This window comes from Schistocerca cancellata, chromosome 6, assembly GCF_023864275.1.
Source record: "Schistocerca cancellata isolate TAMUIC-IGC-003103 chromosome 6, iqSchCanc2.1, whole genome shotgun sequence".
Taxonomy (NCBI): Eukaryota; Metazoa; Arthropoda; class Insecta; order Orthoptera; family Acrididae; genus Schistocerca; species Schistocerca cancellata.
The window spans coordinates 689,835,552-689,861,549 of record NC_064631.1 but is presented as its reverse complement, the minus strand read 5'-3'; the positions used below and the strand labels follow the sequence as shown (position 1 = coordinate 689,861,549).

Genomic DNA, 25,998 nt, shown 5'->3' with positions numbered 1-25,998 from the left:
TGGCCCCGACATTTCGCGACAGCGAGGACGTTGTGTCATCTTTGTCACTTTCTCTGCGTTTTCTTGTTGAATGGATGTTTGAAACTGATATACGTATGATGTACGAGTTCAAAAAAGGTCTTTAACATTTAATGATTTAGGTTTTGAGTATGTAATGATCTTTGTGTATCATATTAACGCGTTATTAATAAGAAATTTATTACTTTATATATGGATCGATCACGCATGATCCTACCAAAGAGCAAAAAAGAGGTTCTTCAATTTTACTGATTCTTAGTTACGGTGAAAAGCCCGAGTGATTGTATTTTTATGAAAGAAAGGGCTGTAATTTTGACTTTTGTTGAGCAGTTAACACGTCTTTGTGTAAGTTATTAGCGAGCATTCTGTTTTGTAAAATATTAGGCATGTCGGAACAGATACGGTACTGAAAGTTTCATCTACGGACATTAATTCAAAACTAACATATTTGAGAGTAAGTGTTTCAATCATGATTCTATAAAAATAGAAAGAGGGAAATGTTGTTTTCTTAAAGTGACTAATTTTGCGCAATCCCCTGAAATAGATGAAATTTGCCTTTGGTGGGAACAAAAGGGTCAATATCAGAACATTACGACAATGCGAACATTGCCTCAAGTTATAGAATCTGTGGTAAGTTCTCAATAAAAGCTTAAGATTCGAATAGAGTTCGACTAGGAAGATGAACAGATCTTACGTTCTAACCGAAAGCATTACGTGAAATTTTGGTAGCACAACAGTTTGAAGTGATACTTAAATATCACGCGGCATCACCCTCAAATAGTTACTGTGGCTGACAAATCTACGGCGCGACTTGTCATTGTTTTATGAAACAGCTAAGACAATTCTTTGACTACGGCGACGATTTACATAAAGTTTCAGAAATAGTTCCTTCTCTGCTAGGCAGACGAAACGACCCTGCTGTATACAAGAAGATATAGGAATCCACTTTCCGTTAAGAAGAAGATACAATAAATATAGTCCCGCCTGTTAACAAGTGTCACTCACATCTATGAGAGAAATTAGCTAAAGGATATTAACTATTTTCTAATACGTCCGAAGGAAAAACACTGCGCCTGTTTGTATCCATGAGATAGGAACTTATAAAGTTATCCATATTACGTGAAGTAACATAGTTCGTAGCCCACCGAGTTCATGAACGTGGATCATATCGGGACAGGACAGGTCAACTGTACAATAACTTGCCTTCTATCATTGTCCTGTAGCACAGTGGTTTAGGCACGCAGAAGTTAGAACTTTTGACAAATGTTTCAGAATCTTCGCGGTGAGAAGTAGTTATAGAACTTCTTTTCGTAGCTATCAATAATGCCTATCTGAATACTTCCAAGGTAAGGTAAAATGTTTTCGATGTAGTCACGATGGTTTATGAAAATCTTGTTGAGGGTAGAATTCATACTATACCTCAACTTACTTGGGAATAGTTCTCCAACTACCAGTTGATCTCTCAAGTGACTCGTCACCTACTGACACGCCTTTAAATTCTTTCGGAATGCTTCCTCACGGTAATGCTCGTGGATGTAAGGCAGTGCAATTACAGTAGCAGTGTAGTATTTCCGTCTGCCAGAAATGCATTGTCAGAATATCTGGACACTTCAATACAAAGCGAAGAGTCAAATCGAACACTTTCCTTGCTTCTCTCTTGATCCGTTGTTTCAGTCAGACAATACGTAGGGATCGCTCGTCGCGATTTAGTAGGCATGATGGTGCGAGGTTATCCGTACTTTCTCAATGTTTTAATTTTGAAAAAGTATAGTCAGAATGATGGTGTGGGGTTATCAGTACTTTCTCGTTATTTTATTTATGAAAGAATACGATTACCTTAGGGACGTAAATGAACTCTGGAGGAGGAGGAGGAGGAGGAGGAGGAGGAAGAAGAAGAAGAGGAGGAGGAAGAGGAAGAGGAAGAAGAAGAAGAAGACACTGACGAACTGTTAACAAGTTCAAGATTGAATTATTTTTTCAGTCACCTAGGTTAAGTGCGTTGTGCGAAAAAGTGCAAAATCATAATTGGCGGAACATTATCGCACTCTTTACATGTTAAGGGTCTAGGAATCGCCAAAAAGAACAGCCGTCTGAATATAGAGGTACAAAATTTGAGAGTTACTATGTTCATATATGTATTTAAAGGCTACCCAGCCACTGACCTTCGTCTGTGCGAATGCGCACAGGTTGCCCGAACTCTTACGGGAATCGTCAACTTAGCGTGCGCGAGTGGAAGGGCAAATATCTATTAGGTACATTACGAATGTCGATTGTGGATAGTTGGGAATGTGGGTGTCACGGGAAGCGTGCAAAGGGGTAAGTCCCTGCAGTCGCGCTATTCATCTGTGTTCTCGGTGGCTCAGATGGATAGAGCGCCTGCCATGTAAGGAGATCCCGGGTTCGAGTCCCGATCGGGGCGCACATTTTCAGCTGTCCCCACCGAGGTATGACAACAACACTTGTCGGCAGCTGAGGGTTTCAGTTAATTATTTAAAATATGAGAGTGTTTTGTAATCACAGCCACTGATTTTGTAGGAGAGACTTTGCCACTAAATGAGAGACTGGGTATAGCAATTCACAAATTAGCTAGCTATCTACACACGATACAGGGTTGTTGGTAAACAGTTCGGTTTCGCTAATTCATCATACTTCAGCATTTATGAATCTTTTCTTCTGATAGAGTGTGTTTCTCTTGAGTGAAATAGATGAAACAAATAATCTGCTGGTCAGCTCAAAGGTTTTTTTTTCCATCATTCCACAGATAAACTTAATCAAAATATTAAAAATCAACAAGACTGAAAATTGGTCTAGCTCTTAGATGGAGAGAGAGAGAGAATAGATTACGGGATGCTGGTTTATGTGGCAGATTTCAAAATCTGCCACATATACTAGCATCTCCAAAATGGGTTCAAATGGCTCTGAGCACTATGGGACTTAACATCTATGGTCATCAGTCCCCTAGAACTTAGAACTACTTAAACCTAACTAACCTAAGGACGCCACAAAACACCCAGTCATCACGAGGCAGAGAAAATCCCTGACCCTGCCGGGAATCGAACCCGGGAACCCGGGCGCGGGAAGCGAGAACGCTACCGCACGACCACGAGATGCGGACTAGCATCTCCAGAACCGACGTTGGAGAGTTTTCGCGGCTTATCAGATGCGCTATTCGAAAACTGTTTGCCTGAAAACCTAACTGGTGAGTCCACGTAAATGTACTACGCGCGTAATGTAACTGCGACGTTGATAGAGAACGGGCTGATGCCACCCGAGAGGTGACGGAGTAGGCCGCGAACACAAGTGTGGTCCTTAAGTCGTCGGCACACGGACCGTGAATCCGAACGTTGAGCGTTGAGCGTGCCGAGTTTCTGACGTTATAGCGTGGAATAGCACGTTCGGGAGTCTTTCCGAACGTGCAGAGCAATATCTGGCATGTCAGATATTCTGAGCGTGCGTCTGAACGTTGACCAATGAGACGGCACAACGCCAGCTACGTCACACGCACGCCGTCTCCCTTCAGTACAGAGTTGTGAGGCGCCATATTGGCATTCATTTCAAGCCTATATGTATATATGCCGTTTCTGAGCAACAGCAAATTGAGGATCACTAAAAAAAACGTTGTTAACTGTGATTCGTTCCAATAAAATAATGAGAAACATCATATTCGTGGCAAAAGAATTGTTGTAACTTGCGTATCATGAGAGTACGCTATTTGAAGCCAGTGACACACTGAGGATCTACCCAAAAGGCATTGGTCTTGGTACAATTTGTTATAATTAAACTTCAATTAGTAACATATATACGATTGAGGTTTCCTGTACGAAATAAGATACTATGATCAGACATGTACAGTAAGATGTTACTGTAGCGTAGTGTCTAGCGTCATTGCCTCCTAGATCATTTTGATGGGGCGGTGGTTCGTGCCTTGGCACTTCCAAATTTTTTTCCTAACATTCGCGTTTTTAGTGTGTTCTGCTACTTTATTATTAGTTTAATATTAGTATATATTATAATATTTGATGTTATGTAAATATAAGTTCACCTTTTTTTGAGGGGTGACTTTGTTCGATTGGCTTAATCTACAGGACAGCTTGCGCTACTTGTATACAGATATTTTGCTCCTTTTTCATTTTCGCTTCGTAATTCACGTGTTGCAAAGATTCTGCTACTGGTTAGGAACACTGATCAAGCAAGACTGACCTTGGGGTTTTACTAAAGCGTGGGAATGATGAAATAATGTTTATGTTATACGCAGAAGTATTCCAAATTTGTACCGCACTGTTTGTAATGGAACTTTTATAAACCTGTGACCTTATTGATTGGACATAGTACTTTCCTTTTCGTGGACGATGGAGGAAATGCGCGTTTAAACAGTGCTAATGTGGGAATTTTACGCGCGCCCGTTGAGTAAACAGTGTGATTTACAAACTAGAAACGTCCCTCAACTGCCGCTGAAGTGCGTTGCGATCGCGTATACCACGTTGGGGCCCACGTACCGTATGCACAAGTCGCATCGTTCCTGAGCGTTCTGCAGCACGTTGAACTTGGCACGCTCAACGTTAGCGTTCGACGGCACGGTCCGTGTGCCGACGGCTTTATGCTACCTTGCGGTCGCCGTAATTCACACAGCGGAGCTATTCAGTGACTACACGCCGTGCTGGCTGCAGAACACGCGTGTATACAGAAGGCGACGAGCCCTGCACTGCTGAAGACAATGCGGACCCCGGGCCGGAATCGGCCAGGTTTAGAATGGGACGGGACGACAAAAACATTCCTGGCGGAAGCGCGCAGCTGCCTCCGCGCAGCGACAAACAAAAAGGACGAGGAGGAAACGGTGGGAAGGAAAGGAGGGACGGAGGGAGAGAGAAGGGAAGGGAAGGGAACTTGAAGAAGGAGAGGGCGGCAGCCTTGTGGACGAGCAAAGCGCGTGCCGGCCGCATTCGACGCGCCTCCGCTTCGCTCCCAGCTTGCTTCCCGGCTCACCGGTCAGACGCGCCGCTCGGCTCGGCTTTTTTGCCAGCAGGCGGATACGCGGCGGACCGTGGCCGGGCGCCGCATAAGAACCCACACAGTCCAGTGTCCAACTGCTTCTTCTCCCTACCTCCTTCTCTCCCCCCCTCTCACTCTCTCTCTCTCTCTCTCTCTCTCTCTCTCTCAAGCCGCAGTTGCGGGATGCCCGAGGTAGACGGCCAACTATCGAACCCCGCAGAAACAAGTCTCGTAATAGTTTCACTCTCACTCGTCCTGCACCGCAATCTAGCTCAGTCACTGTAACTGTGTACTTACGGTTGCCAGGTCCAGAAATAGAAAAACCGGACTCCGCGTTATACGAGGGCAGTTCAATAAGTAATGCAACACATTTTTTTTTTCTGAAACAGCGGTTGTTTTATTCAGCATTGAAATACACCAGGTTATTCCCCTATCTTTTAGCTACACAGCACTATTTTTCAACGTAATCTCCATTCAATGCTACGACCTTACGCCACCTTGAAATGAGGGCCTGTATGCCTGCACGGTACCATTCCACTGGTCTATGTCGGAGCCAACGTCGTACTGCATCAATAACTTCTTCATCATCCGCGTAGTGCCTCCCACGGATTGCGTCCTTCATTGGGCCAAACATATGGAAATCCGACGGTGCGAGATCGGGGCTGTAGGGTGCATGAGGAAGAACAGTCCACTGAAGTTTTGTGAGCTCCTCTCGGGTGCGAAGACTTGTGTGAGGTCTTGCGTTGTCATGAAGAAGAAGGAGAAGTTCGTTCAGATTTTTGTGCCTACGAACACGCTGAAGTCGTTTCTTCAATTTCTGAAGAGTAGCACAATACACTTCAGAACACATCTCGAACGAGTGTGTTCGCACGCTCCGCCATTGCAGGAGTCGCAGCTGTGCACGGCCGGCCCGCACGCGGGAGATCAGACAGTCTTGCTTGACCTTGCGGCGATGATGACACACGCTTTGCCCAACGACTCACCGTGCTTTTGTCCACTGCCAGATCACCGTAGACATTCTGCAAGCGCCTATGAATATCTGAGATGCCCTGGTTTTCCGCCAAAAGAAACTAGATCACTGCCCGTTGTTTGCAACGCACATCCGTTACAGACGCCATTTTAACAGCTCCGTACAGCGCTGCCACCTGTCGGAAGTCAATGAAACTATACGAGACGAAGCGGGAATGTTTGAAAATATTCCACAAGAAATTTCCGGTTTTTTCAACCAAAATTGGCCGAGAAAAAAAATGTGTTGCATTACTTATTGAACTGCCCTCGTATTTAGCCGGACCTTTTGCCCTGAATGCCGGACTACCCATTTAGAGGGAAGTCAGTTGGATACTTCCAGTCGTCTATTAATAATAAATTACAGCAAATTTTTTCCGAGCTTGAACTTAAATGTGCTTAAAAGTCACAAAAAATCTGTAAACAGCCTTATTGATGTAATAATCAATTAAAAATATTCTGTTTTGGTTGTTTCTCCTATATTGTTTGTATCTAGCGCACTCTCCTGTTGCTTAGAGAGCCTGTATGTGTGTACACACACACACACACACACACACACACACACACACACACACACACACAGAGACAGAGAGAGAGAGAGAGAGAGAGAGAGAGAGAGAGAGAGAGGGGGGGGGGGCGGCCATAGGTGAAGTTGCCCGTGATTGATTGATTAGCTTTGGCGCCATTATTTTGCCAAACGTCTCTCGCGCTTTCTATGCTCGCCGTGCTTTTCAGAGTAGAGATGGGTCGAACTCTTTCATTCCCGTGAACTGCTTCATTCATTTCACTCTTTGCCGTGAAGCGTTCGAATGAAGTAGTTCATTCATGAAGTACGGAAGCCTGGCGAAGTTGCCCAGTTCGCCGCTCAGCCGCGGCTACGCTCGCTTCGCCTCGCTCGTACAATAAAGCTTCGTAATACTTCATAATTTTACCAACAGATGGCCGAACTATGCAGTAACGTGCAGGCAACGTTTTACGCTCTTACAACGTCTGAGCTAACTTAACTAGAGTATGGTCGAAGGGGACAAAGGAAAGACAAACAGAGAAGGCTGTCACATATAAAGAAGGTATTACATTTAATCTTGCTCGACATTTTCTCATGAAGCGCCCAAAAAAGTCTTTATCTGCCAAGTTAAACATTATTTGATGCATTCATGGACTGAAAACTAGGGTTACCAACGAAATGCAGTCCAATTTTATGTTCCTTTTAAAATTTAATCCAAAATAGAATGTGTATGTTTACCACTGTCACAAAGTCTATATATCTACTTTAAGTAATAATTCAGAAGTTTTCCTGTAGATTTATTTTTGTTGAGAATAATAACCCTCCAGATTCAAAACGTAAACTGTCACCTGTAGTCATTGGTACGATTTCAGTGTTATTAACATGTTGGCTGTGCGTGCTCACACAGCCAGCCTCACCGTTTGTATCTGTAATATTCATTTGTCCGCAAGCGCTGCTACCGTAGACGCGAAGTATAACTGACCCCACGCAAACCTATCGTTTCCCACAAACGCCACGCGATTCGTCGACAGGCAGTAGAGGGGGAACTGAAGTGAAGGGAGAATAAGTGACGTAGCGCCGATGTAATGGGATGAGGGAGAGGGGAAGAGTGTGAGTGAACAAGAAAAAAGTGAGGAGTGTGTTATCTGTGAAGAGTTTGAAGTGCCAGTTCATTGAAATTGAGTGGTTAGTTCACACTTCACTGGAGTGAAGCGTTCATTTAAACGACTCATTCACGAGTTCCCCATCACTATTTCAGAGGACTTTTGGAAACTATTAAAAGGTATTTGAATTATTGAAAGACTTGTTATGCGTTGTGCATGCATGTTCGATTTAGTTGTATATCGTTTTTAGTACGTAATTAGCGTTCGCGATCTTAAATACGAGTTGAAATAATGAAGCCTTTTGTGATGAAGTCGGTAGGCCTACATGTTTGAAGTTAACAGGTTAGTAATTGTACAGCATTGTTTTTGACATATGTAATTCGTTCTGCAGACGCTCGTAAACGATGCCAGGTTGTGCTACATTTGGTTGTTCCAACAGAGCCGAAGGTGGATTTCGCATGTTAGCATTTCAACGCAATGAAGAAAGACGAAAGCAGTGGGCAGTCGCAGTCAACAGGGCTGACGTAAACAGGAGCCTTTTTCGTTGGTTATCTACAAGAGGAAAGAAAGTCGTAAATAGACCGTTGTTCTTGTGATATGGCTGTGTGCGTTACGAGACATTTTGTACCCGTTTAGCAACAAAACTTTGTCATTATCCTTCTACGGTGAAAATCAGTGTTGTCTTACTGTGACTCCTTCAACACCTAAAATTTGACAATTATGATATCTACTAAATGTTTAGTCCTGTCCTTAATTGCTTAGTCTTTCTCGTTAGACGATATTCTTCATTAAACAAAATAAGTACCCGATCTTCTGGCGAAGGCACATCTTGGAGTACTTTGCCTCGCACGTTCTCTGAGCGTAGGTGGTTGTGACATGTGTGTTAGGCTCACACGTAAGACAAAACATAATTACACGGTCGGTATACCTATATATCCTCATGGTGTATCTCCTTATTCCTCGTTTGGCAAGGGCTTTAATTTTGGGTTCTCTAATTCGTCACTAAGAAGCCTAACAAAATCCGCACATGCCACAGTTCTATATACTTACATTTGGCGGGGCACGACCGAAGAAAGCTGGACATGTCCGGCTAAAGCCGCACACCCGATAGTCCATTCTCTTTCTGTCAAAACATGGCAAATATGTAACTCCAAACAGCGACCACTGTACGAAGGGCACATTTTAATACAGATATTGCTTTGTCTACAACTAGAAGTCAGTGCAGATGTAGACGTAACAGTAGAATAAAATAATTTATGTTAGTCTTGGAGAAAAGAGAAAATTGGAGGAGACAAAGCATACCACCCATTAGATGGTACATGTTATGTTATTCTTCTGTTGCAGGTAACGTTCAGTTACGTACTTATACTTCGTGTACTGACATTTTACAACTTTTATATGACTGATAGCACGAGAAAAACAACGCTGAAGTTACAACTCAACACTGGAAGCTTTTAGTACCGTGACCAGTCTGACAGTTGCAAAGCGAACACCAGTGAATGGCGAAATATTTTTCAGATCTCACACTAAACGCCGCTCAGCACTCCATCTTTCTTCAAACGTTTCCGCAAGAGATACGTATAGGCGTAAGATCGAATGTTTTAGAAATGGGTATCAAACACAAATTTCATAGAGAAACAAATGCTTTGGCTATAGCTGCTCTTGAACAGAATTGCACCAGCGTCAACCCGCAAAGAAAATATTTACTTTCAAGACGATTAAACAGAGCATGAACTTAAAAATGGTTCAAATGACTCTGAGCACTATGGGACTTTACTTCTGAGGTCATCAGTCCTCTAGAACCTAGAACTACTTAAACCTAACTAACCTAAGGACATCACACACATCCATGCCCGAGGCAGGATTCGAACCTGCGACCGTAGCAGTCGCGCGGTTCCAGACTGTAGCGCCTAGAACCGCTGGGTCATTTCAGCCGGCTAGAGCATGAACTATGTAGCGATTTTGCTGTAAAATGGACCGAATAATGCTTTACAGAATTCACCCAAAACATCAAGTATCGACAGAATACTTTATAGCATGATCCGAAACATTCCATCTGGGGCACTTATTGCACTACGAAGGTTGTACAGCGAAATACAGGTGTGTGTGGCCCAGTACCTCAAGAACAGACAAAGCAAACTTTAATTCCTATTCTTAAGCCAAACAAAGTGATACTCCAAACCCGTTGTCTTACAGACCGATAGCACTATTTTCGAGGTCAAAGACGCTTGAAAGAACGATTAAAAATGGATTAGAGCGGTCGATCGAGAAGAATAATGCTTTTCCAAAGACCCAGTTTGGATTTCGGAAGGGAAAGAGTGCTCTTGAAAACTTAAGGCATTTTGAGAACTGACATTCAGCGGACTTTCGTGAGCAAATTTTTCCTGTTTTCCGTATTCTAAATTGTATATGTAGCTGATGGCAATGTGGAAAGCCAGCGTCGGTTGTCTCATTAACATAATAAAATGCCTACAACTTTCATGTTCTCCATCAGATACACTGCATTTGTAAAACTATTCTTGTTCCAACATCTCGGTCCACAGTAGCGCATAGTTGTGTGCGCTACCCAGCGGCAAGGGTCTCAGAAGCGTGTGACAGCGTCATACTTCCTTCTGGTATGATTGTCTGTAGCTTCAGGGTGCTTGTAGAATTTTTACCGTCAATTTTCATCCTAGTGTAGGCATGGTGAAGGTAAGTGACCGCTGTAGTGTTCCTCATGGGTGGCATGACGAAAACACGACAAATACCATAATGTGGCTCATGTTGAGGCAGGTATCCATCAGCTGTCACAGCAGTCCGCTGATGTTATAAGTATGGAAACAGCTAGGATTTTGCACACATGTAAGCCACCTAATAGTAATCTATCACAGGCACAAAGGAAGCTACTGACATCAACGCAGATGAAAACATCGTGCTTTCTGCAGATAAGCGCAACGCTACTGTCGTAAAGATTAAGAAGTAACCGCGAGTTTCCCTGAGCATATGAATTTATATAAAGGGGATTCAGATGCAAAAAACAGTGGCCGTACTTAGCACCTACCCCAGCTTTGCCAATTACCCGGCTGATGAGAGCCGCGTGAACAGAGAGAGCACACTGGCGACACCACAAATCACGATTAGTTCCCCTTTGCGGAGAACGCATCGTGCACCTGCCTTCTTACTTGCACACCACTACACTGGATACAAATAAACGCGACCGGCACCGATGTTCTTCCGCCGGTGCCTCGCAAGTGAATAGCAGTGAACAGACAGCGGCGACGACGCTTGTCGCCCTTACAGGACCAGTCTTACGAGTAGGGCTCGTGCGAAGTACAGGGTGTTTCAAAAATGACCGGTACATTTGAAACGGCAATAAAAACTAAACGAGCAGCGATAGAAATACACCGTTTGTTGCAATATGCTTGGGACAACACTACATTTTCAGGCGGACAAACTTTCGAAATTACAGTAGTTACAATTTTCAACAACAGATGGCGCTGCAAGTGATGTGAAAGATATAGAAGACAACGCAGTCTGTGCGTGCGCCATTCTGTACGTCGTCTTTCTGCTGTAAGCGTGTGCTGTTCACAACGTGCAAGTGTGCTGTAGACAACATGGTTTATTCCTTAGAACAGAGGATTTTTCTGGTGTTGGAATTCCACCGCCTAGAACACAGTGTTGTTGCAACAAGACAAAGTTTTCAACGGAGGTTTAATGTAACCAAAGGACCGAAAAGCGATACAATAAAGGATCTGTTTGAAAAATTTCAACGGACTGGGAACGTGACGGATGAACGTGCTGGAAAGGTAGGGCGACCGCGTACGGCAACCACAGAGGGCAACGCGCAGCTAGTGCAGCAGGTGATCCGACAGCGGCCTCGGGTTTCCGTTCGCCGTGTTGCAGCTGCGGTCCAAATGACGCCAACGTCCACGTATCGTCTCGTGCGCCAGAGTTTACACCTCTATCCGTACAAAATTCAAACGCGGCAACCCCTCAGCGCCGCTACCGTTGCTGCACGAGAGACATTCGCTAACGATATAGTGCACAGGATTGATGACGGCGATATGCATGTGGGCAGCATTTGGTTTACTGACGAAGCTTATTTTTACCTGGACGGCTTCGTCAATAAACAGAACTGGCGCATATGGGGAACCGAAAAGCCCCATGTTGCAGTCCCATCGTCCCTGCATCCTCAAAAAGTACTGGTCTGGGCCGCCATTTCTTCCAAAGGAATCATAGCCCATTTTTCAGATCCGAAACGATTACTGCATCACTCTATCTGGACATTCTTCGTGAATTTGTGGCGGTACAAACTGCCTTAGACGACACTGCGAACACCTCGTGGTTTATGCAAGATGGTGCCCGGCCACATCGCACGGCCGACGTCTTTAATTTCCTGAATGAATATTTCGATGATCGTGTGATTGCTTTGGGCTATCCGAAACATACAGGAGGCGGCGTGGATTGGCCTCCCTATTCGCCAGACATGAACCCCTGTGACTTCTTTCTGTGGCGACACTTGAAAGACCAGGTGTACCACCAGAATCCAGAAACAATTGAACAGCTGAAGCAGTACATCTCATCTGCATGTGAAGCCATTCCGCCAGACACGTTGTCAAAGGTTTCGGGTAATTCCATTCAGAGACTACGCCATATTATTGCTACGCATGGTGGATATGTGGAAAATATCGTACTATAGAGTTTCCCAGACCGCAGCGCCATCTGTTGTTGAAAATTGTAACTACTGTAATTTCGAAAGTTAGTCTGCCTGAAAATGTACTGTTGTCCCAAGCATATTGTAACAAACGGTGTATTTCTATCGCTGCTCGTTTAGTTTTTATTGCCGCTTCAAATATACCGGTCATTTTTGAAACACCCTGTAACTTGTCCCATATGCGGAAACATTTTCGTTTCCTGCGCTGTTACAAGCGTCCATCTCAGTTGTTCATGCGCTGATTTTCTTATTGCGTACTCTCGTGAGGTAATAATCATAATAATCAGTAACGGCACACTCAGATCTACTGACTTGTTGAATTTTTGGTCATACTGGCAGAGTCGTGAGCTGTAGCTTAAGAGTATCATTGTGTATAGGCTTCAGTTGGTACAACTTCTGTTTGAGTATCTTGCAGGGATATGACATCCAAGTTATTCTTACATAAGATTCTTAACAGGACTTGGCTCTTATTTCGCCAGCATAGATTGGTCACATTAGACAGCACTGACATAGCACGAACACCTGTCACACACAGGTACGAAGGCACCGACAGTGCAAGTGGCGAGGAAATCGGCAGGTAGAACACAGGGAGCGAACATTAGTTCTTCGCAGAGCATCCCTTGCACTGGTATACTCTGCAGTAAAATACTGCGCACCAGTTTGGTTCCGCAGCGCCCATGTGAAAAAGTTGACTTTTACTCAAATGTAACTATAAGAATCAGTAACGGCACAGTCAGATCTACACCTAGGTGCAGGCTACCAGTAACATCGAGCATTTGTCAAGCTGATCATCGTCGTCGAAAGGCTGCTCTGTGCAACATATCTCAGCAAGTTTCTAAAAACGAATGAATCCCGCTTCAAGAAGAGTTAACGTTCGCTGCCTAGGAAACGCCTCAAATCCAGAAGACCGGCGTATGAAGGAATCTGAATACTCTCGAATGGATTGCACTGAGACGCTGAATGGAAGCGTAAGTGGCAAGCCACGAAAACGCCGAACGACGAACTTACTGGCAGCCCAGCTTTGAAGTTCCACATTATCATCATCCGAGGGAGGGGTCGGTAACAGCTCAGCAGATACCACACTCGGGAAGGTAAATGCAAATGCATCATGGACAAATGTACCTTTTACACCGACAGTACGTGTGACTGCATGATGTTCAGACAATGAGCCGCGTTGTAAATGAGTGACCTAACGGCTGTTTCCCTGGTGGTATCAAAAGCAGGGCGTTTCTACTTATTAGGCAAGACCAGGTGGCCGCCTATGACGGCAGAGGCTTTGACATGTCTCCCATTAGTGCAGCATCATTTCTAAATTCAAGGAAAAATTTATTTGGGACAGAAAATAGTTCTATAACTTTATTATTCCACTTTCTTACAATTACATAAAATATCATTGACGCCAAATTTGTTAGCAGTGGTATCAGTTGAGTTTTAGCTTGATATTGTTCAGCACATTCTTATTTCAGTTATTTTGTGAAATTTAGAAAACTGAGGACGAAAGAGGACAAACTGAGGACGAAAGAGGACAAACTGAGGACGAAAGAGGACAAACTGAGGACGAAAGAGGACAAACTGAGGACGAAAGAGGACAAACTGAGGACGAAAGAGGACAAACTGAGGACGAAAGAGGACAAACTGAGGACGAAAGAGGACAAACTGAGGACGAAAGAGGACAAACTGAGGACGTTTGTTGTCTTGAAACAGTTTGAAAATGACGATGATGAGGTCCCATACTCCGAGTAGCATAGGGGACGACGCAGGACACCTGACACCGCCGTACTAGGCAAGGTCCTTGTGGAGGTGGCTTACCGATGCCTTCCTCTGACCGTAATGGGGATGAATGATGATGATAACGACGCAACACCACCCAGTCATCTCGAGGCAGGGAAACCCCCTGACCCTGCCGGTAATCGAACCCGGGACCAGCTACAGAGTTTGAAAGGACAAACCATGAAAACTGGGGACTGTCGCCAGTAAAAGGTCTCGTCACCTCAGGTTAATTATTAAAGTATAATAGAAGATTTGCACTGTTGACCCGCCGTGATAGCCGAAGGCGCTAACGCGCTGCTTCCTGGACTCGGGCAGGCGCGCCGGCCCCGGATCGAATCCGCCCGGCGGATTAACGACGAGGGCCGATGTGCCGGCCGGCCTGGATGTGGTTTTTAGGCGGTTTCCCACATCCAAGTAGGTGAATACCGGGCTGGTCCCCACGTCCCGCCTTAGTTACACGGCTCGCAGACATTTGACACACATTCACACTATTTCAAGGGTACACTAATTCCGTCCCGGGGGGTATGGGGTGGCGGCAGGAAGGGCATCCGGCAAACCTCTTAATTTAACCATGTCAAATCCGTGCTTAACCCTGCCGACCCTGCGCACAATTCGGGATAAAGGCGGTAGCAAAAGAAAGACTGAAGAAAGAAGATTTGCACTGTTGCGCCGTTGGATGGTGGTGGTGGAAGGGAGGGATATCGGGGAGGGCAACGGTATTAAAAATGAAGGGCGTCATTTTATAGTTCTCACCTAGGGAGCCAAAACACCTAGCAACGGCCCCGACAAGAGTCTATAAGAAGCATCTGACAAGGTGGTACAGTACTTCGATTCTTGCAACTTCTGCATCTACATCCATACTCCGCAAGCCACCTGACGGTGTGTGGCGGAGGGTACCTTGAGCACCTATATCGGTTCTCCCTTCTTCCAGTCTCGTATTGTTCGTGGAAAGAAGGATTGTCGGTATGTCTCTGTGTGGGCTCTAATCTCTCTGATTTTATCCTCATTGTCTCTTCGCGAGATATACGTAGGAGGGAGCAATATACTGCTTGACTCTTCGGTGAAGGTATGTTCTCGAAACTTTGACAAAAGCCCGTACCGAGCTACTGGGCGTCTCTCATGCAGAGTCTTCCACTGGAGTTTATCAATCATCTCCGTAACGCTTTCGCGATTACTAAATGATCCTGTAACGAAGCGCGCTGCTCTCCGTTGGATCTTCTCTATTTCTTCTGTCAACCCTATCTGGTACGGATCCCACACTGCTGAGCAGTATTCAAGCAGTGGGCGAACAAGCGTACTGTAACCTACTTCCTTTGTTTTCGGATTGCATTTCCTTAGGATTCTTCCAATGAATCTCAGTCTGGCATCTGCTTTAACGACGATCAACATTATATGATCATTTTATTTTAAATCACTCCTAATGCATACTCCCAAATAATTTATGGTATTAACTGCTTCCAGCTGCTGACCTGCTATTTTGTAGCTAAATGATAAAGGATCTATCTTTCTGTGTATTCGCAGCACATTACACTTGTCTACATTGAGATCCAATTGCCATTCCCTGCACCATGCGTCAATTCGCTGCAGATCCTCCTGCATTTCAGTACAATTTTCCACTGTTACAACCTCTCGATACACCACAGCATCATCTGCAAGAAGCCTCAGTGAACTTCCGATGTCATCCACCAGGTCATTTATGTATATTGTGAATAGCAACGGTCCTATGACACTCCCCTGCGGAACACCTGAAATCACTCTTACTTCGGAAGACTTCTCTCCATTGAGAATAACATGCTGCGTCCTGTTATCTAGGAACTCCTCAATCCAAGCACACAATTGGTCTGATAGTCCATATGCTCTTACTTTGTTCATTGAACGACTGTGGGGAACTGTATCCGTGTGTAGTCTGGACCGTTGATTGATTACATTGGGTAAATAGTTGCACACGCGTGTTCTTTTTTGGTTAAATGTGTAAATCACTTTTGGTGCTGTCACCTATGCTAATGATGATAAATTGCTCCTATCCTACCGTCCGGAACTGTCACAATTACCCCCCTCTCTCTCCCTCCCTCTCTCTCTCTCTCTCTCTCTGTCGCTCTCTCTCTGTCGCTCTCTCTCTGTCGCTCTCTCTCTGTCGCTCTCTCTCTGTCGCTCTCTCTCTGTCGCTCTCTCTCTGTCGCTCTCTCTCTGTCGCTCTCTCTCTGTCGCTCTCTCTCTGTCGCTCTCTCTCTGTCGCTCTCTCTCTGTCGCTCTCTCTCTGTCTCTCTCTCTTCCCCCTCCCCGCCCCCTACCCCCTGTCAGCCCCATCTCGGTGTCTGCCCAGGTGGGGGCCAGAGCTGAGCGAGCGTGCGAGTTGAGGAAGTGTGCTGGGCTTACCTTGGTGGTGGCGGTGGCGCGGGAGCCGTCGAGGACGGGCTTGTTGGTGACCTGGACGGCGAGGTGGGCGTTGTCGATGAGCGGCCAGGCGCCCTCGACGCGGCACGTCTGGTACTGGCCGGAGAACGTCTTGAGGTGGGGGTCGCCGAACAGGCCGCAGTGCACGTGCTCGGCCGGGCCCCGGTAGTCGCACTCCGCGTCCACCGGCGGCGGCGCCGCAGACACCTCCGGGGGCTCCACCAGACCCGGTTCTGCAAAACAACACCACGACACCGCTGCCTTACAACAACCTTGTAACGCCGGAAATGCATATCCTCCTATTTCCATCTATTGCACTGCAAATTTTTTTCCTTATTTTCTTACCTGAAGATATAACATTTCTGTGTCTTTGTATATTGTAATTGTTTTACTACTTGTATACACGAGGTGTGGCTAGAAAAAAACCGGACTAGTACTGGTGAAACAATAAAACGAATGCAACAAGGCTGAAAGTCGCGTGGCCTGTCACGTGACTTGTTCGACAAGATCGCTGCTCCGCTCTGATTGTTAAACGGCGATCTTGTCGAACAAGTTTACCGATTTTTTCAATGTTTGCATCAGTTTTTGCTGACAATGGTCTGGCAGTCCGAGTGTCATCACACATAATCGCTCTCCAAAATTCCGGGACATGTTCAGATTTGATTGGACATATGCAGGATTTGACTGTCTACACACAGAAAAATTTGAAAACGTTAAAAACATATGTTTTGACAGGGCACAGGGGCGACTGTGCGGCAGTGAAAGTGTTGCATTCATTTGTTGCAATTTATGTGACAAACTCTTACGTTTTCATCACTTTTTTGGGAGTGATTATCGCATTCACAAGAAAACCTAAATCGGGCAAGGTAGAAGAATCTTTTTACCCATTCGCCAAGTGTACAAGTTGGAGGATCGACAACATATTCCTGTCATGTGACGCACATGCCGTCACCAGTGTCGTATAGAATATATCAGACATGTTTTCCTGTGGAGGAATCGGTTAACCTATGACCTTTCGATCAAATGTTTTCGGTTGCCATTGGAGAGGCATGTCCTTTCGTCTACTAATCGCACGGTATTGTGGTGCGGTCGCAAAACACAGACACCAAACTTATTACAGTGAACAGAGACGTCAATGGACGAACGGACTGATCATAACTTTGCGAAAAATAAAGGAAGTAAACTTTTCGCTCGGGGGAAGACTTGAACCAAAGACCTCTCGTTCCGCAGCTGCTCTCACGCTAACCGCAAGACCACAGCGGTCCTGAGCTTAGAATGTCCTTGATGTTGCGTATCTTGCGCATGGACTACTCAGTTTGTATATTTTGCTTATTTTTTTCATAGTTCCACACAACTTCTTCCTGTTTTCTCGACTGATGTGTGTTGAGTTTTTCAAGGCCTATCCACTGTGCCAACTTATAACTAAATCTGAGGGGGGGGGTGCGATGGGGAGGTTCCCTTGTCAGGAGTAATGGTCTGGGGCGATTCGTCCCCCCCCCCCCCCCGCCTCCGAAAAGATAGTTTGAGTGGCAGTTTAGAAACATATCTTCTGATAAACTTTCCGGGATGTAAGGTCGTGGTCCATGAAACTCTTCAGCTCCTAACGTTTCGTCCAGAGCTGCGCTGGACACCTTCCGAGGGGTGTTTCTCCTCCGGTGAGTCTTGCCGGAGGAGAAACACCCCTCTGAAGATGTCCAGCGCAGCTCTGGACGAAACGTTAGGAGCTGAAGAGTTTCATGGACCACGACCTTACATCCCGGAAGGTTTACCAGAAGATATGTCATCCGGTCGTGAAAGTCTTCATACTGAGTTTAGAAACACCCGCCGGCTGGCGACGTACCTTCGTCGGGGCTGTCGTCGTCGTCATCGTCGTCGAGCAGGCCGGGCGGGGGCGGCGTGGGCGGCGGGGGGCGGCGCGTGGCGGCGTGGTGCGTGGCGGCGGCGCAGCCGTGCACGAGCATGCGGCGGCGCACGATGGTGACGGCGCTGTGGTAGGCCAGGTTGCCGTGGCAGGCGGGCGCGCGCCCGTCCACGCACTCGCGGTACCGCCGCAGCACGGCGCACAGCCGCGCCTGCGCAGAGCCGCCGCCGCCGCCGGCCGCCGGCGACAGCGCCTCGCCGTACTTCTGGGAGCACTCGTCCACCGTGCACGCCTCGCTGCCCGCTGCAACACAGCCAGACATCGCGCACCGTCAGGACAACAGCATCACGCGCACGGAAATGCTCGAGTATACGAGCTTTGTCCGGAAAATACGCATAAAAGTTGAATATTGTCTTTATATTACAAGTTGCGGTCACCGCCAGGTGGGACTACTGCTGTAATCAATCCCCGTGTGACTTCTTCATGTTCCCGAAATGCAAAATGGTGCTTCGGGGGCGGCACTTAGGAGATGTGGAAGCCATCAAGGCAGAAACGACACGGCAACTGAACAACATCACAACTGGACAACATCACAACTGGACAACATCACAACTGGACAACATCACAACTGGACAACATCACAACTGGACAACATCACAACTGGACAACATCACAACTGGACAACATCACAACTGGACAACATCACAACTGGACAACATCACAACTGGACAACATCACAACTGGACAAGTTCGAGTCAGAGAACTTTGCGTGAAGGTGGGAGTGTGCGGCAGCTTGTTTACAGTTACCCTTTCTCACCTGTCGTCGGCTGATTGAGGAACAGCTTGTCAACATCAAGTTTCATGCAAAGCTAGGCAAGGATGGCCGTGAGATTTTTTGAGTGTTTGAAACAGGTTTACGGAGACAATTCTCTGAAGGAACCGACCATTAATACAGGGCTATTACAAATGATTGAAGCGATTTCATAAATTCACTGTAGCTCCATTCATTGACGTATGGTCACGACACGCTACAGATACGTAGAAAAACTCAAAGTTTTGTTCGGCTGAAGCCGCACTTCAGGTTTCTGCCGCCAGGCCAGGAAGTGGGAGAATACAAGGTCTACCTGTCAGGAGTCAAAGCAGGAATAGCACAATGGGGTGTAGGGCTTTACGTGGCCTCCACACTCTCCCGACTTAACCCCACGCGATTTCTTTCTGTGGGGTTATGTGAAAGATTCAGTGTTTAAACCTCCTCTACCAAGAAACGTGCCAGAACTGCGAGCTCGCATCAACGATGCTTTCGAACTCATTGATGGGGACATGCTGCGCCGAGTGTGGGAGGAACTTGGTTATCGGCTTGATGTCTGCCGAATCACTAAAGGGGCACATATCGAACATTTGTGAATGCCTAAAAAAACTTTTTGAGTTTTTGTATGTGTGTGCAAAGCATTGTGAAAATATCTCAAAAAATAAAGTTATTACAGACCTGTGAAATCGTTTCAATCATTTGTAATAACCCTGTAAGTGGTTAAAAAGGTTCCAGGATGGCCGAGAAGAAATGAACGAAGACCCTCGCCCAGGACGCCCGTCAACATTGAGTTCCGATGCAGATGTTAAACGAATTCGGGCTTGTGTTCTTAAAGACCGTAGATTGACAGTCAGAATGATTGCTCACGAGCTCTTAATCCCCAAAACAATCGTTCACCAAATCCTGACACAAAAACTTGAAATTGTGTGCGAAAATTGTACCGAAGCTCTTGACGCCAGAACAGAAAGCAAAAAGGGTTGAGTGCTGTGAGGATTGGTTGGAAGCAGAGGAACGAGGGGACTTTCTCAACCGAGTCATCACTGGAGACGAGTCCTGGGTGTTACGAATTAGATGTGGAGCTCAAATCTCAAAGCAAGGAATGGAAACTAGCAGGAGAACGGAGAACAAAAAAGTCAAGAAAATCGAGGTCCAATGTGAAGACAATGTTGATCGTTTTCTTTGATTCTAGGGGCATTGTTCATAAGGAATTTGTCCCTCCCAGCCAGACAGTGAACAGAAATTTTTACGTTGAAGTTCTGACACGTCTCAGAGCTCGTGTGGCCCGAGTTCGACCGGAGTTGGCAAAACAGGGCATGTGGATCCTTCATCACGACAATGCGCCCACTCACACGTCGCTCGCTGTGCGCGAGTTTTTGGCCCGAACCTCAATCACCGCGACAGACCACCCGCCTTAGTCACCCGATTTAGCCCTGTGTGACTTCTTCATGTTCCCGAAATGCAAAATGGTGCTTCGGGGGCGGCACTTAGGAGATGTGGAAGCCACTAAGGCGGAAATGACACGGCAACTGAACAACAACATCACAACTGAACAACAACATCACAACTGAACAGCAACATCACAACTGAACAGCAACATCACAACTGAAGACTTTCAGCAATGTTATCAACAGTGGAAAGTGCGTGGCAGAAGTGTATCGCGTCTCTGGGTGAGTACTTTGAAGGAGACCATATTGTAATACCTGAATAATTGTAAAATGAAATTATTATTCAACTTTTATACGTATTTTCCGGACAAACCTCGTAAAGGCTGAAAAGTATTGGTGCAAGTACGGAGCCCTTAAGTTGAATACGTTCCCTCAGGGCTCTGTATTCGCACCAATACTTTTCGACCAGTATGCGTACTGCACATATTCCTAATATTAATGTACTGCGAACTATGAATGTAGGGCATCAGGCACATTTCCCTCCATTGGAGACTGATACTGAAGGTACGAGCATATGGAACAGGTTCACAGATATCTGAGTGGCTCGAACACTTATGTAATACAACTCAGTATGTTGTCGTCGACGGCGAGTGTTGCTTAGAGATAGGGGTTTCGTCAGGAGTGCCCAGGGAAGTGTGATAGGATCGTTATTTTCTACATACATAAATGAAGTGGCGCACAGGGTGGGCAGCGATCTGCTGTGTACGAAAGGTGTCTAAGATAGTGACTGTAGGAGGATAGCACAGGAGAGACTAAATTTCTAGTTGGTGGGATGAGTGGCAGCTAGCTCTAAATGTAGAAAGTTAATTGGGACGAGTAGGAAAAACAAACCAGTAATATTTGGGTACAGCATTAACAGTGTCCTGCTAAACACAGCCACATCGTTTAAATGTCTGAGCGTAACTTCGCAAAGCGATACGATATCGAACCAGCATGTAAGGACTGTAGTAGGGAAGGCGAATGGTCGTCTTCGGTTTATTGGGAGAACTTTGGGAAAGTGTGGTTCCTCTGTAAAGGAGGCTGCAAACAGCGTGACCCAATTTTGAGTACTGCCAGACTTTTTAGGGCCCGTATCAGGTCGGGTTAAAGGAAGACATCGAAGCAATTCTCAGGCGGTCTGTTAGATTTGTCATCGGTAGATTCGAACAACACGGAAGTGTTACGGAGATGCTTCTGGAACTCAAATGGGAATTCCCGGAGGAAAGGCGATGTTCTTTTCGGAGAACACTACAGAGAAAATTTAGAGATCCGGCTATTGAAGCTGACTGCAGAACAATTCTACAGCCGCCACATACGTTTCGCGTAACAAGATGCGAGAAATTATGGCTCATATGGAGGGACATAGTCAGTAGTTTTTCTTTCGCTCTACTTGAGAGTGGAATAGGAAAAGAAATGATTATATATATATGGACTGTCAGCAGAAAATTTGCTTACGAACATGAACCAGCCATTGATATACACACAAATGTCCGCACTGTAAGGTTTAAGCATGTTCACAGACAATGTCGCCCTTGTGGTTCTGTCTTTAGTGGCGGCTCAAACCCAACCCTGACATGTAACCCAAATTATGTGCACTGTCATAACGCTAGAGTAGGTGTCGGGGAATGTGGATGAGTATCACTTTATCACTACATACATCTGGTTATAGAAAGAAGAAAAAAATAAAGTTTTGTGCAGCGTGGTTCATGAAAGGTTGGGTGGCACGATGCTCAGTGCTATGGCGCAGTGTTGCCCAGTGATACAGGCCAGAGCTCACACCTGAAAACACGTGACCTGGAGCGCAGAGAAAACTGCGACGTCCAACTTGACGAACGAGATGCAACATTCTTGGCCCAAGTAATAACATTCACTACATCTGATATCTCTAGACGTCACTTTCCCGATCTCCTCAGCCCCAGCTTTCACAAGCTGCTGCACATCTAATTTAAGCTAAATTTTCTTTATCAGTGTTTCATTAAGAAATTCTATCGTTAAAAAACAATATCATCCAAAAATTATGTGGTACAACCTATGGAGCATAGTCATTTTTTTGTTTTTTTTTTTTGTTTTGGTTTTAGGGCGCAAAACTGCTATGGTCATTAGCGCCCGGTCTGTGACTTAGGAAGCAGTAAAAAACCGAAAACGGAAACCAGCAGCAATGGGAACGACAGTCATAACATTGGTGAAACTAAAAGCAGAAGGAAGGCTTAAAAATTCACTACAGAAGGGGGTTGGTTGTCCCAAAAAAAAAAAAACCACTTCAAATGACTGACGTCATTTCACTGGCACGAATGAACTCTAGAACGCGATCGGCCGATCGGATGTCATCTGCTAAAATTGACGATATATCAGGCGACAGCTGTAGACGGGCGCGTAACGGAGTAAAATAGGGGCACTCAATTAAAAGGTGTCTTACCGTCCACAACTGAGAGCAGTGGGGACAGAGTGGGGGAGGATCGCCGCTTAAAAGATGTCGATGGCTAAAAAGACAGTGCCCTATCCGGAGTCTAGTTAAAATTACCTCCTCCCGACGACGCGTTCGGGAGGAAGAGGTCCAAGCACAAGGAAGAGTTTTTACGTCCCGCAATTTATTCTGGGGAAGTGACGACCAGTGCGCGTGCCATAAATGAACAACACGGAGATCGGCGACGGGAATCGATTGAATTGCTGGCCGAAGAAGAGAGACTGCAGCCTTGGCTGCAATATCGGCCGCCTCATTTCCGCAGATACCAACGTGTCCCGGGAGCCAGAGGAACGCCACCGAGACGCCCCCCAGGTGGAGCAAGCGCAGACAGTCCTGAATCCGGTGGACCAGAGGGTGCACAGGGTAAAGAGCTTGGAGACTGAGGAGAGAGCTGAGAGAATCGGAGCAGATAACGTACTGTATCCGCTGATGGCGGCGGATGTAGTGGACAGCCTGGAGAACAGCGTAAAGCCCCGCAGTATAGACCGAACACTGGTCGGGAAGCCGAAAGTGATTTGGGGTGTCACACATACACACACACACACACACACACACACACACACACACACACACACACACACACACACACACACACACAGAGAGAGAGAGAGAGAGAGAGAGAGAGAGAGAGAGAGAGAGAGAGAGAGAGAATATGTTCGGTGCAGAAAAGCGCCGACGCGCGGATGAATTAGACGGCGTCCGAAATTACAGAGGCGGGCCCGGCCACATCACATCACATTACGGACAATGAGCAGCGCCGCGTCATGCCCACGCGTCATTGTCCGCTGCCGCCCGGCGCCGCTTATGCCACTCCTTATGTATGACAGCCGCCTTTTTTTTTTTTTTTTTTTTTTTTTTTTTTAATACTAACTGCAGCGGCTTATCTGCATGGCGAGATGCCCGCACAGCTGTTAGTGTTTGCATTTGTTTTTAAACCTGGTAATTAGCCACCCACACATCGCCGACATGTGAGAGTCCGTGGGCGAGGTAGCGACGGCAGGGCTACACCGAGGCGGCGGGATGCTGCAGTGGACGCGCCAGCTACTCGCGTGTTTACCCGTTCTGTAAAATGGCTCTGAGCACTATGGGACTTAACATCTGTGGTCATCAGTCCCCTAGACTTAGAACTACTTAAACCTAAGGACATCACACACATCCATGCCCGAGGCAGGATTCGAACCTGCGACCGTAGCGGTCGCGCGGTTCCGGACTGAAGCGCCTAGAACCGCTCGGCCACCACGGCCGGCTTACCCGTTCTGTAAGACACTGCCAAGTGTCCGTGACAGCGACATTTTCAGCGCCAGCTGTCTCAAGTGCAAGATTGTTCTCTTGCGTTTCACTTCAGACGCTGTCTTTCTTTTATTAGAGCGCTGTAGAATCTAAAATAATGGAGATTCTATTCTAGTCTGAACAAAGCCGCTTTCCCAACTACCCAGTCTGTATCGCCACCTTTGTGTAATCTTCAGCGCATGTGTGAATGTGGTGCGTATCGTAGGATATGCTTTTTAATTTATAACGTATGTACTGAAGGCTGGTGGCTCTGGGTGTAAACCCGTTCCATTCACCGTTCGTCAAACCTCTTTCAAGAATTGCTACAACAACATTTTTCCAATCAATTCTGGATGATCAGGAATGTAAAAGAATGTGTCTGTCTATTTTTAATTATTAATTTTATATAGTGTAGAATTCATATTTTTATATTTATGTCTCTACACGGTGAACCAGATCTCCATCGACTAACTTTCAGGTACTGTGAAACAAGACAACGCAATGAAGTCTAATAAATGTGTTTTCTAAAATACTGCAACCTACATGCGCTTATTCGTCTTCGATACTGTGCAATAATCTATTCTACTGCAACCTCATTACTTTCCATACTTAGGGGGGAGGTAGTACAGACCAAAACCGGAAAAACTTTTCGGAAAACATGGGCTCTAAAATGCATATCTTAACGAATATGAGCACTTTTACAGTAAGACGTGTTTCATGGTAGCGAAGACGAACAAACGTTCGTAACTCTTAAGGTAACTATTCAGAGCCCACGTTTACTAGACTTGCCGGTCGGAGTGGCCGAGCGGTTCTAGGCGCTACAGTCTGGAACCGCGCGACCGCTACGGTCGCGGGTTCGAATCCTGCCTCGGGCATGGGTGTGTCTGCTGTCCTTAGGTTACTTAGGTTTAAGTAGTTCTAAGTTCTAGCTAGAGGACTGATGACCTCAGAGTTAAGTCCCATAGTGCTTAGAGCCATTTGCACCATTTTGGTCTGTACCTCTAAGTTTGTCGGTGTAGTTGTGGTTCACCATATACATCGAGCAGAGTGGACACCACCGTTAATTCCCTATTCGACAGATATGTAGTGCATATAAGAGTACTAGTTCCCTATGAAAGACGATTGTTCGTGTCCAGTGCTCATGCACGCTTCACAATATAATATGAATACAGTGAAATAAACATTAAAAAAACACAAAAATCCACAGTTATAACACATGTCACAGCGGCGAGAATCTGTATTTTCAATCCCAGCAGCCGAAGTCACTGTCAAAACGCGACACTGTTAGGAACAGCGGAGAATCGGGGAACGCCTTGACCGATCCACAGTTTCGACACGGAGCAGCTATACTGGAACTGTGTTCGAGTTTGTTTTCTAATTTATTAATTTTCACCTGTGGACGTCATTCACGCAGCCAGCCTCCAATACATGGTACGTCATAAACTGATAAGGATATCCAGTCACGCACGTCATACTAACATACGCTCGAGATATGCTTGGAGCATCTACACCTAACAATTTAATTGCCATACGTTAGCCGCCAAAAAGTTATACGTACAGGGCTATTACAAATGATTGAAGCGATTTCAAAAATTCACTGTAGCTCCATTCATTGACATATGGTCACGACACACTACAGATACGTAGAAAAACTAAAGTTTTGTTCGGCTGAAGCCGCACTTCAGGTTTCTGCCG

At 45.9% G+C, this 25,998-nt stretch overlaps 1 protein-coding gene across 1 annotated transcript in view; it reads right to left on the bottom strand.

Annotated features, from left to right (window-relative positions):
- Positions 1–25,998, bottom strand: part of LOC126088478 (uncharacterized) — a 441,574-nt gene that overhangs the window by 62,153 nt on the left and 353,423 nt on the right. Inside the window, exons 4-5 of the mRNA XM_049906619.1 lie at positions 18,318–18,641; positions 16,460–16,710 (exon numbers count right to left, since the gene is read on the bottom strand). Coding sequence (XP_049762576.1) covers positions 16,460–16,710; positions 18,318–18,641 — 575 coding nt within the window. The remainder of the gene's footprint in view (positions 1–16,459; positions 16,711–18,317; positions 18,642–25,998) is intronic.